This window comes from Pleuronectes platessa, chromosome 12, assembly GCF_947347685.1.
Source record: "Pleuronectes platessa chromosome 12, fPlePla1.1, whole genome shotgun sequence".
NCBI classification, from domain to species: Eukaryota; Metazoa; Chordata; class Actinopteri; order Pleuronectiformes; family Pleuronectidae; genus Pleuronectes; species Pleuronectes platessa.
In genome coordinates, this window is record NC_070637.1 from 19,313,080 (window position 1) to 19,328,101 (window position 15,022).

At 42.3% G+C, this 15,022-nt stretch overlaps 2 protein-coding genes across 3 annotated transcripts; one reads left to right on the top strand and one right to left on the bottom strand.

Annotated features, from left to right (window-relative positions):
• Positions 1-1,556: 1,556 nt before the first annotated feature.
• Positions 1,557-6,148, bottom strand: bora (bora aurora kinase A activator). 2 transcript variants are annotated; one of them, XM_053436820.1, is made up of 12 exons: positions 5,907-6,148; positions 5,504-5,658; positions 5,270-5,376; positions 4,806-4,851; positions 4,640-4,718; positions 4,480-4,524; positions 4,335-4,391; positions 3,957-4,240; positions 3,419-3,581; positions 2,749-3,299; positions 2,489-2,629; positions 1,557-2,266 (listed from the first exon to the last, which is right to left on the bottom strand). In XM_053436820.1, exons 2-12 carry the CDS (start codon positions 5,654-5,656, stop codon positions 2,246-2,248), a joined length of 1,647 nt encoding a protein of 548 aa, XP_053292795.1. In that variant the 5' UTR covers positions 5,657-5,658; positions 5,907-6,148; the 3' UTR covers positions 1,557-2,245. The 2 variants fall into 2 exon arrangements, with proteins under 2 accessions (XP_053292795.1, XP_053292794.1); XM_053436819.1 differs by having other exon boundaries at positions 4,806-4,881.
• On the top strand, positions 6,077-7,964 carry mzt1 (mitotic spindle organizing protein 1). The gene is made up of 3 exons (XM_053436821.1): positions 6,077-6,384; positions 6,551-6,696; positions 7,277-7,964. Exons 1-3 carry the CDS (start codon positions 6,333-6,335, stop codon positions 7,298-7,300), a joined length of 222 nt encoding a protein of 73 aa, XP_053292796.1. The 5' UTR covers positions 6,077-6,332; the 3' UTR covers positions 7,301-7,964.
• The last annotated feature ends 7,058 nt before the right edge of the window (positions 7,965-15,022 follow it).

Here is a 15,022-nt window from a genome sequence, read left to right on the forward strand (position 1 = left end):
CGCGCACAATTCCTGCCAGTGGGCTTCTGCGCAGCATGTGCGCAGTGGGCTTCTGCGCAGGATGTGCGCAATGGGCTTCTGCGCAGGATGTGCGCAATGGGCTTCTGCAGCATGTGCGCAGTGGGCTTCTGCGCAGCATGTGCGCAGTGGGCTTCTGCGCAGGATGTGCGCAATGGGCTTCTGCGCAGCATGTGCGCAGAGGGCTTCTGCGCAGCATGTGCGCAATGGTCTTCTGTGCAGCATGTGCGCAGTAGGCTTCTGCGCAGGATGTGCGCAATGGTCTTCTGCGCAGGATGTGCGCAGTAGGCTTCTGCGCAGGATGTGCGCAATGGTCTTCTGTGCAGCATGTGCGCAGTAGGCTTCTGCGCAGGATGTGCGCAATGGTCTTCTGTGCAGCATGTGCGCAATGGTCTTCTGCGCAGCATGTGCGCAGTAGGCTTCTGCGCAGGATGTGCGCAATGGTCTTCTGCGCAGGATGTGCGCGCGCAGTTTTTTAAATTTTTTTTAATTTGATTTTAAATTAATTTTGTATATTTAATTTTTTTATATTTAATTTTTCATCATCATTTCTCCGCGCTGGTTCAGAGGTAAATGGTGCTGGTCTTCACAGGTGACTGACATACGCAAAGCCTGTAGCCGCCACCCCACAGGAGATTATGTGCTTGTGTGTGTGGCCGCGGCGCTTCCCGGTTCTTCCCAGCCAAAGTATTTACCATGGGAGAGGAAAGGTTGGAGCGCTTTTCGCAGGGTTTCTACCTCCGGTGTGTCCCCGGGGTTAGAGGAGGATGGTGTGACGTTAATGTATTGTTTTACATTGCATGTGTCACGTCATGATGAATCAGTCTCCTATGTCGCCTGTACCAGGAGCCGCCCCTGTCACTGGTTATCTTGGCTCGCTGTCTGGTCGGTAACCAGCCGTCCGGACCGCTCCGTGAAGAAGGAGGAGGAGATGTTTACTTGGAATGCGGCCACTTTATTTCTCGGATATACAGCAGGAGCAACACTCGCATCACTCCTTGTTATACACACACTTTTAGCGTCTTTTCCCACAATACCACGGTGCACTACGTCACACAGTACAAACTTTCCTTAAAGGGGCAGGCCATACCTTCAACACAACAGCTCTCGGTCTCATATACAGATGGCAGGAGAAAGCAGAGACGCAGACTCAGCAACTACATCCGAGATCCGATTCACCTTATTATTATCTGAGGGATTTTTACACACTGTCTGATAAAGATTCCGACAGTAAAGGCAAGGGGGAGTGATGGATAAGGTTTTCTTTAACAAGTTAAGTCTTTCATTCTCACTGTCCACCTTAACACTATGAAATGAACTGAACTAGTTCATGAGAGGTGTGAACTTGCACAACACTGTCTCTTTCTCTCCCTCCATTCCTCTCACAGAGAAACCAGGGCTGTCGGGACACGCTGAGCTATTAATAGGAACTCACACTGGAATATTAGGAATTATTTCAGGAGCATTAAGTAAAATATAATCACAGCAGAATCAACCAGTGCAAAAACTAAAATAGACTCTTCATGTCAGACAAAGAATTCAAGTTATTTTAATGTGACAATGATCCAGCCCATTCTCAAAGTATATAAGAAAACGGCAAACAATCGGCTCAGTCAGCTTTTAATTCATAAGTGGCATCATTCAGTGCATCTTACTTTGGAATAAATACTCTAGCAATCCACAAGTAAGATCCACAAGTATCCTGAAATATAACAATTCTTACACATTCCATAAAAGAAAAAAAGGCTTGTCATATAAAACATCATGATTAACAGTTTTATAAAAACATACAGTACAAATCTGATGTCATCTGAAATTCAGGTTCTAACACATTGATCACGTTAGCACCAGAAAATTGAAATGATGGCTTAAGCATCAATACAGCATTCAAGTTGGATAATGAGCAAGTTCGATACAGAATTGACTTGTTTCTCACCCAGTTACTGGGTTTTATTTGTAATATAGATTTTAAGTCATCTCCCTTCTAACTTGTGATAAAAACAAACTTCCATAGAGGCACCTTAAAAAAAGCTTATCAAAACCTTAGAAGAACCAACAACCCCTTTAAATCTGTTCATAAATCAATTAACTACAATTTGACCCACATGCACCCAAATTCAACCGATTAAACATAAATGCTTAGAACATAGTGTAAACTTATATTTGATTGCAAAATCATCATCTTTGAAGAAGTGTCTCCCTTTGAAATGCACATCGATCAGAGGTCTCAGTGGTGTGGATAAAATGCCTTGGGAAAGAAGAAAACTTGTTTTAGTAAAATTAAAATAATGTATTTTTCAGCATGTACAATAAGGGCCAGGTAATAAAAGGATAACTATCCCAATGGAAATATTAGCAGGAGCAATATAACAAAAGCCCAATATATATATGGATATAATGTTTGTGCACTATACAAGCACAACACATAATAAATCTTCCCCAGATCCGTAAGATGAAAAGTTAAATGTACCTTTATTTTAGTGTGTCTGTTAAGTTGGAAGGCTTCCTCTGCCAGGTTTGAACTGAAGGACTCTTTGCTGTGACAGTCACTGCTGAGGCCATCATTCAGACTGGCAGTGCCTGCTGAGGTAGTGTTGTACCCACTGTCCACCTAAATAAACCACCAAAAAAATTAATTAGACAATGTAAGTGACCAAGACAGACATTCATATGAGTGTACGATACACATACAGCGTGGCATAGGTCGCAGTGGATGATACTCAGACTAACCTGCATGCTGGAATCGTAGCGTATACTGCTTCCCTCTGCCAGAGATACAAACATGTGAGAGCTTTCTGTTACTGATACATTGCCCATGTGAGAGCTGGTCAGCTGTCCCAAAAGCTCCTCCTCGTCTTCCAGTCTTCCTTCTATCCCAGCCTCCTTGCCCTCCTCCATTTTCACAGGTTCCATAGGATCCAGGATAACTCCCACGCTGGCAGCGGGGTGAGATTCCTGAGCCAGAGGCGAAGATGGATCAAACTCCATAGATGGGAGAGTAAAGGAGGAGGAGGGGAGTAGGTCCTCAGCCTCATGATAGTCTAAGAGCTTCGGGTTGAGGATGGGGGAGATGAGAGGAGGGGAAGCCCAGCAGCGGACTCTGGGCCTTGGCTTAGTTCTGACATTGTGCTGGGGATCAGAGTGACAGCGGGGGTGGTGGCGTGGAGAGCAGCTATGAATGGGAGAGCAACCCTCGACAAATGGACTCTCATTGCATGGGTTGACGTGTACATCCAGGGGAGTGTTGAGTGGAGTCAGGTTGGTCGGCTGCTTCCTCTCAGCTTAAAAAGATCGCAGATTTGGGTTGAAGAGAAAATTAGTTTACAGAAAGAGTCTTTGATGGGAAATGACTTTGAATCATCAAAAATTTGGGAAAATTACAAAACAAATGGTAAAATACCTGAACCTATGGGTGAGCGTGTAATATGTGAAACAATAGGAGAAATTGTGGGGGAGACAAGGCCGGCCGGAGACGACCTATCAGGGAACATGGGACTGGTGATGCTGCCAAGGCTGCAGTCGCGAAAGCAGCCATGTTGGATGGGGCTGGATGAGAAATGGCCCTAAAGTGAAAACAATGACATGTATGAATGCAAGGAATGGTTTTATCCAGGTATTAAAAAATAACAATAAAGGAAATCACTTGGAGCTAAAATATTCCTTGTGAAGTTCAGTTGTTATTTGCTTTTTCAATTTCCATGATTGATATATCCTGATAGAGTGGTTTTTGAGCTCTGTGATGAATAATTGCATTGATGACCAAAATAATGGATCCATAAAAAAAAAGAGATTTTTAACCATAAATGAAAACGGAGATTATTCCGAAAACAATACTACTCATTTAAAACTAAATTTTACTTATATCCATTTTGCTTTGACACACTGAAGCAGGTATACCGTTAAAAAAATCATTGCCTGAATCCAATTCATAAACTCACCGTAGAGGGAGTCGGCGCAGACAAACCGCAGGTTAACGGGGAGGAAAATACAGATGACATGGCTTCTACTCCCTCTGCCCCTTCAACCCCTCTTGCAGCCCTCTCTCCTCGGGCCAGAGCAGGCGTCTCATGCATGGGATGGCTTCTTTCTGGGCTTGGCGGGCTTGAGCTGTCCGAGCCGCTGTAACTGCCCCGACCATCGAGGAAGAGTTTTCTTCTTAAGGAGGAGGAACTGAGGCTCTCCTGCACAGCTTCACATGCTTCCTCGCAGCGGTAATATTCCCCTGAGGAGAGGGAAGAACCAGTCACAAATGACTTGATGGTAGAATATTCTGTCAAACTCAGATTTGATCGTGCTGATGTTTATTTGAGGCTTACCTAGTACTTTCTCCATATCAAACGCCAAAGGTAACGACAAAGTTGTCTGACACGCAACTGTACAACAAACAAAGAGAGATCGAAAACGAATTAGAAAAGAAGAGAAGGTGAAAGTCATGCAGACAGAAATGTGACACACACATACCTGAGACTTTTTCTTGCTCTTCGGCAATCATTGCAGACGCAGAACCTACAAAGCACAAACATATGAATATGAAATGCCCAGATAAAGGAAACAGATAACATAAAACTCAATAACAGAAGAAGAATGAGACTTTCAGGAGTTAGATAATAAAATACACTACCTTTTTTAGAGAATAAAGGGGCTTTGCGAGGGTCTGGTGCGGCCCAGGGGGAAGGCACAATGGCTCCTTTGGTGAAAAACTTTATTGGGAGAGATAAATTACATAATTAATAAAAGACTATAAATGAGTCTATCATTCTGTCATGGATATAATTATCATCCCTTACCTGCTCAATAGCATTCTGACGCTTTTCCTCAATGTCAGAATCCATCCTAGATGTGGGGGGGGAAGTGTTATTTCCTCTGCAAATGTATTATATCGAGATTTGCTTGGTTAAGTAAAGCACCTCAAAGAATTAAAATTTTGTCACCATGTCTTCCTTATCACCTATATACAGTTCTTTTTCGCATTTTGTCTGCATAAAACTCCTTTCCTCTCTTCTCCCCCCCCTTTCCATCCTCCTCTCCCCATTTGTCTCCTCTCAACTCCACTGGTTGAAGCAGATGGCAACCGACAGAGACCAGTTCAGCGAAAGGTTTCTCCCCATTTAAATAATTGTTTCTCTCTACACTGTTTTGAAGTGTTTGCTCATTGTGGGGTTTCTCTATACGGCCATATACAAGTAAGATGTAACTTAACTGTAAGCATATGACCCCAAACTACCAAAGCCACTGTATTTCCAGTACGTACCTTGTCTGGCTGAGGTATAAAGACTGTCGCTGGATTTCCTCTGGGTCTATGTGGACTGGGAGAAGACTGGACATTTCATCAATAGACCAGTTAAACTTGGGTGGAGTCTGGAAGGGCAGAAATGTGAGGAAGTGAATAAAGAACTACCAACAACTTTGAGCAGAGCTGCTGGACATAACACGATGTTAAGAAGTTTGCCGTCGTCCCATAGGTGTGATTCTGGTTGTGACTTACAGCTTTACAAGACTTGGACATGAAGACGGATGGACTAGGCACCAGGGTCTCACGGAGGTGGTGGTAGTCATTAGGACTCTCGAATGGGTTTCTAATGGAGGGTCTGCCTGGAGTCTCTGGGGTGATCTGAAGCTCAAAATGGTCCCCCATCATAGCTGGGAACAGGGAGGAGGACATTTAAAGTTCACAGTTAATGAAACATAAAACAACTGAAAATAAAACTTGGATTTAGTCAGTGTGGATGGTTGACAACATGACTTCGCATTTTACTAGCTTCCTGTTTGTTGTATGAGGAGTGTGAAGCTACACAACAGTTTACCAGCAGTACACACCACACTACCTAAGGTAAGAACGATATATATATATATATATAAGCCATATAAGTTTCGTCGATGGTACTTACAATTGTTAAAGGACCTGGAAAAGCAGAGACACGGTTACAAAACGAGCTTCATCGAGGAGCCAGCGAACAAACTGCAGCGAGAGGTTCAAACCCTGATTTCAATTTCGCCCAAAAGGACCCTTCAGCCTATGGGAACGCCACAGGAAGTCCCCGTCAGCCAATCACCGCAGAGTCCGTGGCGTCACTTCCTCCTCCAGTTCCGCTATCGAGCTTAGCAGGCTAGGTGGCTAACTAGCTGCGAATTCTACCTCATTTTATTTGATTTCTAATATCAGGAGATGGTATCTGAACCCATTACGAGACGCTTGAAGTCGCACTGAGTTGTTTTCAATAACATTTGAGTCTTGTGTCGAGTCAGAAGGATATTTAAGCATTATTTGTTAGCCACCTGCTAGCAAGCGTCGGCTAACTATACCCCTTCAAACCATGGCAAGTGCAGCCAATGCAAACCTTAACGCCGTCCGGGAGACAATGGACGGTAACTACATATTTTTTTATTAAAATTAACTTGCAAATAGCTTCCTGTGCTAACTCACAACGTATCAGTGTGCCTAACTTATCAATGCATGTAGCAGATCATGTTTCCTAACCAGACACGTAATGCAAGTAGTTATAATATGTCCCATGTTTCCCCAACAACACAGTGCTGCTGGAGATCTCCAGGTTGCTGAATACTGGTTTAGACCTGGAGTCTCTGTCCATATGTGTGAGGCTGTGTGAGCAGGGCATCAACCCAGAGGCCCTGTCGGCTGTCATCAAGGAGCTGCGGAAAGCGTCTGAGTCCCTGAAGGTACAAGACACTGGCTTAAGAATCACACCACAGCAGATTTCATCCCCTCTTTTGTGTTTTGTTTGGACTGTTGAAATAGGATCACCTCTTTCATGTTAACTCTTCAAATATTTACAATGATCACATGTGTTCTGTGAGAACTCTTGAACTTTAAAAGCAGTTAAAAAACAAAATTGTGGGTAAAATGATTATTATTTGGGGCTTGCATCATCTGAGTGACAGCATCATGAAGGAAAAATACCAATCGCAATCGATGACAACTGCTAAACGGGAAATATCTTGTTGTCCAGGGTGTTATCATCACAGAAAGCCCCCAAAAGCAAACATGTTCAATGTTAGCCCCTGATATTTGTGTTTGTGAAACTTGTGTGTTTCTCACAATTATCAAACTTGAAGGAGAGCTCTCCCAACCACCCTTATTTCCCCTCAATCTTGGAAACATATTTCCAAAGTCTTGAGCACAGATAACCTGTCCACAAAGCAGGGGTAGTTTTATTTTTTAGAAAAGACATCATAATGATCTAAAAGTAAATAAAGTTTATCAGTAATTTCACTGCTCTATCTGTATTTTCTCTTTCAGACTTCTGAAAACTGCACAAACTGAAGGTGAAAACCACAGTGTGGGACTTTTAATAGGATTATAACCTGTTCCTGGATCCGTTCTCACCATGGCCTCTGCAGCCATATCTGATTTGTGTTGGCCGTCTGTCCTCTGCGCCACCACGGCAACAAACATGCATCCTGTTCTGTGCACAAGTCGTGCCTGAGTTTTTGTTTAGAGGCGTCAGCCGCAGTCCTTCCGGAACTTAAGCCATCTCCCAGCATGAGGACACGCATTCGGACCACATTTAGGCTTGCTCTGAGTTCTCTTCTTCCACCATTTGTAAATTGTAAGTTCAGAGTGTTATCAGTGTTGTCATCCTGCCTTAATTTAGGATCCTTATTATAATTTCTGAACTTGTGTTGCACTTTTCTTAAGGAAATGTGTTTTATTATGTTTTTTTTATGTCCACGAGTTAAGATCTTTTATTTTATTTTGTGTAAGCACAAAGCATTTTCAAATTCTGCTATTTCATGTTGTTGTCCATGTTGAAAAATATCTGAACTGAAATATTACAGTCAACGGCCACCAGGTGGTGTTATCATCCTTACTCAAATCTGAGGTACAAGTCTTCAATGGGTGTTGGACTGTGTTCAAGATCCTATCGAGTTTCCATAATACTGTTGTTCAAGAGCATTAAAATATTTTATGAGAAACTGAAAAAATATTTTTTTTGTCTGTATTTGCCCTTTTTACAATGCAGGAAAACGATGATATTATTTTGTGATTACAATATGAATTTTATGAAGCAATTTTACAAAGAAAATTATCTTTCCAGTAAAACTAAGTGAAAGGGCTAAATATACTCATGGAATATTAGACATTACAATAAAAACTGACCGGAGTGATCCCATCTAAAGTCAACATACTGTACAAAAAACAAGACATAAAAAGGGGTCATTTATTACAGCAGGATGACCAGAAACGTTGCCCTTCTTATTTCTGCACCCTATCTAAAAATCTAAGAGGTATACTGCAAAGTTGACAAAATGAACCCATCTTTGATCAACCAGAAATGAAGACACTACATCACGTATCTTACAGCAGCATTGTTTTGTTTCTTCACTGTCTGTAAAATAACTCGATTCATCTTCTGGACGAGGGAAAATGCTGAGAGCACAGAACATTCCTCCACAGGCCAATATAAAGGCTGGATGTGACCTCTCCTCCGCGAGGCTTCTATGAGTGTGTGTGTGTGTTTGTGTGCGTCTGTGTTTGGGTGTTCATGCAGTGCCGTAGATGTCTACAAATGAGTAGCCCCTAAGCCATCTGACAGTAGCGCTTCACCCCTCACAGGCACACCACAGAGAGAGCCGGTGAGTGAGCAGGAGAGTGTGTGCGCGTAAGCACTTCTGTCTTCTCCTGCTTTGTCTCGCCATCTTGACTGACAGCCTGCGAGTCTAAATCTCTGTACTGCCGCTTTGATCTCTTAACACAGTATCTCTCTGTTCCTCAATACCAGCATCGTGTTAGCCAAGTATGAAAGGCATACAGATACAGTGCAGTGGCTCTCCTTGATAGCCCATAAGCCTAAACAACCCCTGGCCTCCGTGGGGGGTGAGCTGCATGAGATGTTGATGTGGAAGACCCACATTGAGATCCCTTTATTTTACAAAGGGTAAGAGTTATGCATGGCTTGATTGGCTACTGTGGGCGTGAGATTTAGGATGCATTGCTCTCTGTTTGATGTGTTTGAAGGGTTTCTCCTGATCCAAACTGGCTACTTTGATCTCTGTAAAACAAAATATTCCCAAATCCCATAGTCCTGACTGAGAGATTAGCGTCCGCATATGCATAAACATCTAAGAGGCGTTCAACTAGGGCACTGGTCAGGTCACATGACTGTATAAACTTAAGAGGCAAGCAGGTCCTGGCATCACAACTTCTGAGGGTGTTTATGTTTGTATGTCTGATAATTATCCAGGCCGCGGATTATTTTTCTGATAAATGAGGGCAGTCTCATTTAAAAGTGAAAGATCTATGTCTTGCAATTACGGCCCAGGTGTGCGCAGTGGATATTATCAAAAATAATTAGACCGGACTGATTAGAAGTTCTTTATGTATAAGGAAGGATGGTCTGTTGATGTTTGTACAATCCTAAATTAAACATTGTCCCTTGAAAGCAGCATCAGTCTTCACCCGATACCCAAAGAGGAAACATAATAACATAGATGTTTGCAAATTTATTTAAAAAGGAAAAACAGGGCAGAGAAACTGAAACTCTTCTTTGAGCTGGTTTGCTGGAGATCCTGTGTTGAGGTGGACTTTCAAAATCAACATCTCAAAGATGATCAAGAGCCGGTGGCATATCCAGGGCATTTTCATTGAGATGGCCAAGATGGGACACAACTAGTGTGGAGTGGGTGGCCATGGCAGCGTGAATTTTAATGAACCTGCTTACATCTGGCTTTTGCCTGCAATGTGAATGGGTTCAATCCCAGGTCGAACGACTCTGAAGTAGAAACGGGTTTTAATCAGCAGTGAGGGAAACGTGAAGCCAATGTGCTAATTTGACCAGAAAGTGAAGTGAGAGAGATCCTCAGTTTTCAGCACATTTAAAAAAAAACTCATAGACCTGCTAATTTAGGTGTAAAAGATGTACAAAGTTGTCATGCAGCTGATGTTTATATTACAACATGCAGGTACCAGTCACTTATCACAGTCTCTGGGAACCTCTTGTTATTTTATCTCAGCATCTCTTATAAATCAGTCATTTTATTAAGGATATGCAACTGTTGATGGAAGTGGATTAAAGTCTTCAGGAGAAGGGGTCATTTGGGGTTCAGCTTCTTGCCCAAGGACACTTTGGGATGCAGAGTGGAGGAACAGGGGATCGAACGGCTGACCGTCTGGTGAGTGGACGACCTGTAGTGGAGTTGTGTTCTTCCCCGTGTCTGCATGGATTTCCTCTGGCCACTCTGGCTTAGTCCCACAGTCCAAAGACATGCAGCTTTGGTTAAGAGGAGACTCAAATTGCAGGAATGACCGTGAATGGTGCTTTGTCTCTCTATGTTGGCCCTGCAATAGGCTGGTGACCTGTCCAGGCTGTTCCCCCCCTCTCGCCTCATGTCAGCTGGGACTGGCTCCAGCCCCCCACCCGCAAACCCTGTCAAATAAGAAGCATGGATAATGGATTATGGGGTATTGAGTGTATAGACCGATTTTACCATAAGGCCACAATATAAGAAAATGTGAAGAAATCGAATGGATCTTAACACGTTCTCTAAAACAAAGAGATCACATGCAGTGGGTGTTCCTGTGCTTAAGTGACAGCTTGGTGAATATTCCTGGGACCTGTCTGACGCTCACCCTTCAGTAATGTGAAGCTCCACTGCCTGTGTTTGCCCTGAGAGGAGTTCTGTGACCTTGCTGGGGCGTACTCCGATACACCACCCTCTTATACTGTAAGATTATACTATTTAGGTCCCAATTAAATTCATAGCAAGGAAATTGGATCATAAACTCTTTACAGGATCGTTAACAATCATTACACAGGATAATGACATGGCAATCAAAATATGTTAAGAAAAAAAAACTTCCAAAGTCTTTTGGTGACTTTGTTGTTTTTGGACGTTTTCCAAGCAGATTAATGTAGAATTGATTGATTTACAGTTGTAATTAGCTGTCTCCTGCATAGATGCATAATAATCGTATATCTCGCTGCTTGTTTTAAGGCCATTAATTGGTTTCATTAACAAAGGCAGTTAATTGAATAACAATTAACAAAGTTGGTGATGGCATCGATGCCGCGCATGCAAACTCCCTTGTGTTTTCCCTTTGATGATAATGAAACCACTTTTTTTTTATCAGATTGGAATTTTGTGTGTTGGACTATGTAATGACTAATATGATATTGGGCTTATTAGTTTATTCGAGTGGCTCACTGAGGCGTTAAGCTGCTATTGAACACGTTGTGTTTAACAGGTAGGCACCATATGCCGCCTTAATCAGACATTGGAATCACATTTGGTTGTTAAATTGTCTTCTAATAAAAGCAGGTAGTAAAACAACTTGAGCTAATTCAATTCCAGGCGAGTTTGGGTGCAGGGAACAGCTGTTCATGTTTGTGGAATTGTTTTAGCATTCCCTCTCTCGTTTTGTGTGCGTCTGTGTTTGTTTGTGTGTGCGTGTGTTGTGTTGTGTTTTTCAAGGTTTAACTCCAACAGTCTGTTCCTCAACTTTTCTTGTAGCAGATAGAGATGGAGGGTGGACTAGCTGTCCACTCTGCTTAAAAGAAGACAATACCAGGCATATTGTAGTGACAGCTTGCATTGTGCGTGTGTGCGTGTGTGTTTGTGTGTGTGTGTGCGAGAGAGAGTGAGAGAGAGAAAGAAGACAGAAGAGAGAGCACGAGTGTGTCTTACAAAAACAGAGAGAGAGAGAGAGAGAGAGGGAAAGAAAGGAGACAGAAGAGAGAGAGTGTGTGTTACAAAAACAAAAAAAATATAGAGTGTGTGTGTGTGTGTGCGTTACAGTGACAGCTTGTATTCTCCGTGATTAATGATGTGCTGTGTGACTTGATAAGTGCTTCGGAGGACCAACGCTTGTTTCAATTAGACCTTGTGAAGGTCGCGACGCCGCGCCGGCCTCTCATTATCATATCCATAATCAATCCACATTATCATAGGGGAATGTGGAATGGATGTGTGATAACTTGGTCATACACACACAAAGACACCTAATCACATACCAAAACACAATGACATCCTCTCTCACTCACACGAGCACGCACACACACACACACATACACAGACACACACACACACACACACACACACACACACCCTTCACTCCAAGTTGATTTGAATCATAACAGTGGCTGTCGGAACGGATTGTCTGTTCAGATTAAGAGTGTGTTTGTGAGAATTAAGCAGCGTTGATGGTGGTGGCATTTCAGATCCCATCTGCAGACACAAATGCCAAAACATCATTCTTTGACCCCCCTCTTGGCCTCCCACACACACACGCGCACACACACGCACGCACACACACACTCAACCAGGGGCCCCGGGGCACTTTTAATAGAGGCGAAGTGATTCGTATGTTTTTACTCCTCTAATGAGAACAGATTGAGTGGTATTTACACTTCATCGGCTGATCTAGCCACCTACACATTTCCCTCATGCTTCTGCTGCTCGCCGGCCAAAAGAGACATGTGGAAAGGACCGGAGCTTGGCTTTCAAACAGCAACACAACAGGAACATTATCTTTGCCGCTTTGGCTCACAGTGGCATGATATGGCAAGATGAATATGAACTGTTAAGGAGAAAAATAATGCAGCCAGATTTCTTTAAAGGACATTGTGTCTATTTTCCTCAGGCAGAGGAGAAAGAACAGAAAAGGTGAGACTGGATTTAACTCTGTGGAGAAGAGGAAGAATCCATTTGACCGAGATCTGACTTGTTGTTTCCCACTGAATCCTTAATTTAATTAGTCTACCTGAGATCGAAACCCACAGGAAAAGGAGAAATTGATGAAGACATCATCGGTTTTCTCCAGAAATATTCTAGCAACAAACCAGTGCAATGGACGGAGGCAAGCGAAAAAGGATCAAACGCAAGAATCACACTGCAGGGAAGAAATTAGAGGAATTATAGAAGACATGAAATATTAATTAACTCAGTAATATTTAGAGAAGGAGAAATTGTTCCAGGTGGAATGATGGATGGCGTGCAAATTTCAGGATTAAGATTTAGCAGTAAAACACACCTCCCGAAATTGATGCATTTGAACAAGATATTTTGTTTAATTCAATCCAACAAACTCAGTGGACTTCCCCTGTAACATGAATAGGACTTAGTTTCTCTCTTCCCCTGTGTATCGCATATTATGTTTTTATGGTTCAGTCACGGGAGAGTTTTTTATGTCAAGTATCAGCTCATTGTTTCATTTCAGGGGATTTTAAGCACAATAGCTGCTGCATGAATTAAACCTGTGACCTTCCTGTTGTGAGAAAAAGTCACTTCCCACCAGGGCCTCCTGCAACCTCCACTACCTCCAGGGTTATCTTTAACACCGTGGATGGATGAACTAAAATGGAGGAAAGGTTGTAATCACAAATCATTTCTTCCGGCCGGTGTATTACTCACCAGCTCCTTGTTTATGCCACTTTTTTTGTAGATTACCTGGGTTCATATAATCTATCATCAGATCTATTATGAGACGATTTCTACGACCTTAATAAAAAAGTCACAGAGCTGTGGCCCTGCGAGGTTAAAAAATGAACATTTCCCTGCTTGGTAACAGTTTAAGGTGAGAATTTACAACATGAATCAGCTCGGCTCAACGCTGATGGCTTTATCGGTGTATTTTCCACAGACGGAGAAAGAGAGTCGTGACATTTCTTTTTTGGCAACGAAAAGGCCAGACTCAGCAGGAGTTATCAAAGACAAAAAAGTAAAAAGTTCGAGTTAGCTATCTCTCTCTCTTCCTCTCTCTCTCTCTCTCTCTCTCTTCCCCTGGAGATACTCATGTTAAGCATAATTAAGCAGATTTGATTAGCATCAAGCCTGGCTTCCTCTCTTGACTTTTAATGAATGTAAATCTACCATCTACATCCTAAAGATTAATTTCTGCCAATTAAAAAACACAAGAGGGCTTATTGGAGAGAGAGAGGGGTGGGGGGGGCGGTCGGTTGGGAGGAGAGAGCGTGTTGGAGTCCTTTGAGTTGGAGTACAGTCGGAGTTTTATCCTCTTTCCCCCCTTGTCTTATGGTGAGATGGTCCCTGGAGATCTGTGTCTCTCCCTCTCCCTCACGACCGAGATCATTATCAGCACAATGTTCCGTGAAAGCCACTTTGAAAGGACTGCGAGCGCCATATGTAAATGATGGGAGTGTGTGTCTGTGTGTGTGTGTGTGCATGAGGAAGCGGTACAAGGAACAGGTAAAGGGGTCAATTTGTCAAGACAAGGTTATTGCCCCCCCCCCCCCCCCCCCTCCCCTCCAACCCCCTTATGAGCTTTTGCCCGGCGTCTCATCTCTCTGAGTCTTTCTGAATCCTTCAGAATTTTGCTGATTCCAGACCATAAAACGATGAACACCCCCAAAAATCCTGACATTAATGACTAAACAATGGTCACGCAGCCGGAATGATGTGCATCGTAAATTACTTGAATAAAGGTACAAGACCCTACAAGACGTTACATGTTATTTTCTTGGCTCATCCAGGTTTAACATATTTGTACAAAAAATTTGGAAGGCAACCTTTCACAGTATTTCACGATTTTCTCCTTTTTACCCTTTCCCCCCTGCATAAGAAAGGATGAGCATTTAAAAAATATATAAATTACATGTGACAGCCATTACTTATCTACGTTTCTACCACACTCCGTATATATTTTTAATATTTAATTTATTTATTGTGTACATATATATATATACATATAAACCAAACTAAACCAAATTTAACCTAATTAAACTACATTTTACAAAAAATGTACTTGACTTTTTATTTTTTATTTATCCTTTATTTAAGTCCCATTGTAATACAATATATTCAGACAAGATGGACAGTGATGAATAGCAAATACAAGCAGACACACACACAGAGAACAGTAGAGCACATAAACAGATTATAAACAGAGAATATACATAGAAACATGTAGAAATCAGTGGCTAAAGTAAATTATGGAAAATAAAATAAATTGACATCAACAGTTCTTTACAAACCGATCTGATATTTAGGAGACAAACAAGCATTTAAATGTTTAGTCTACACGATGAAT

Excerpts from the sequence above, each read along its gene's own strand:
- bora (XM_053436819.1), bottom strand. The coding sequence starts at position 5,656 with ATGATGGGGGACCATTTTGAGCTTCAGATCACCCCAGAGACTCCAGGC. Across the intron at positions 4,241-4,334 it reads TGATATGGAGAAAGTACTAG|GGGAATATTACCGCTGCGAG; the intron begins GTAAGCCTCAAA and ends CCCTCTCCTCAG. Across the intron at positions 3,582-3,956 it reads CTGCGCCGACTCCCTCTACG|GGCCATTTCTCATCCAGCCC; the intron begins GTGAGTTTATGA and ends TTTTCACTTTAG.
- mzt1 (XM_053436821.1), top strand. The coding sequence starts at position 6,333 with ATGGCAAGTGCAGCCAATGCAAACCTTAACGCCGTCCGGGAGACAATG. Across the intron at positions 6,385-6,550 it reads CGTCCGGGAGACAATGGACG|TGCTGCTGGAGATCTCCAGG; the intron begins GTAACTACATAT and ends CCAACAACACAG. Across the intron at positions 6,697-7,276 it reads AAGCGTCTGAGTCCCTGAAG|ACTTCTGAAAACTGCACAAA; the intron begins GTACAAGACACT and ends TTTCTCTTTCAG.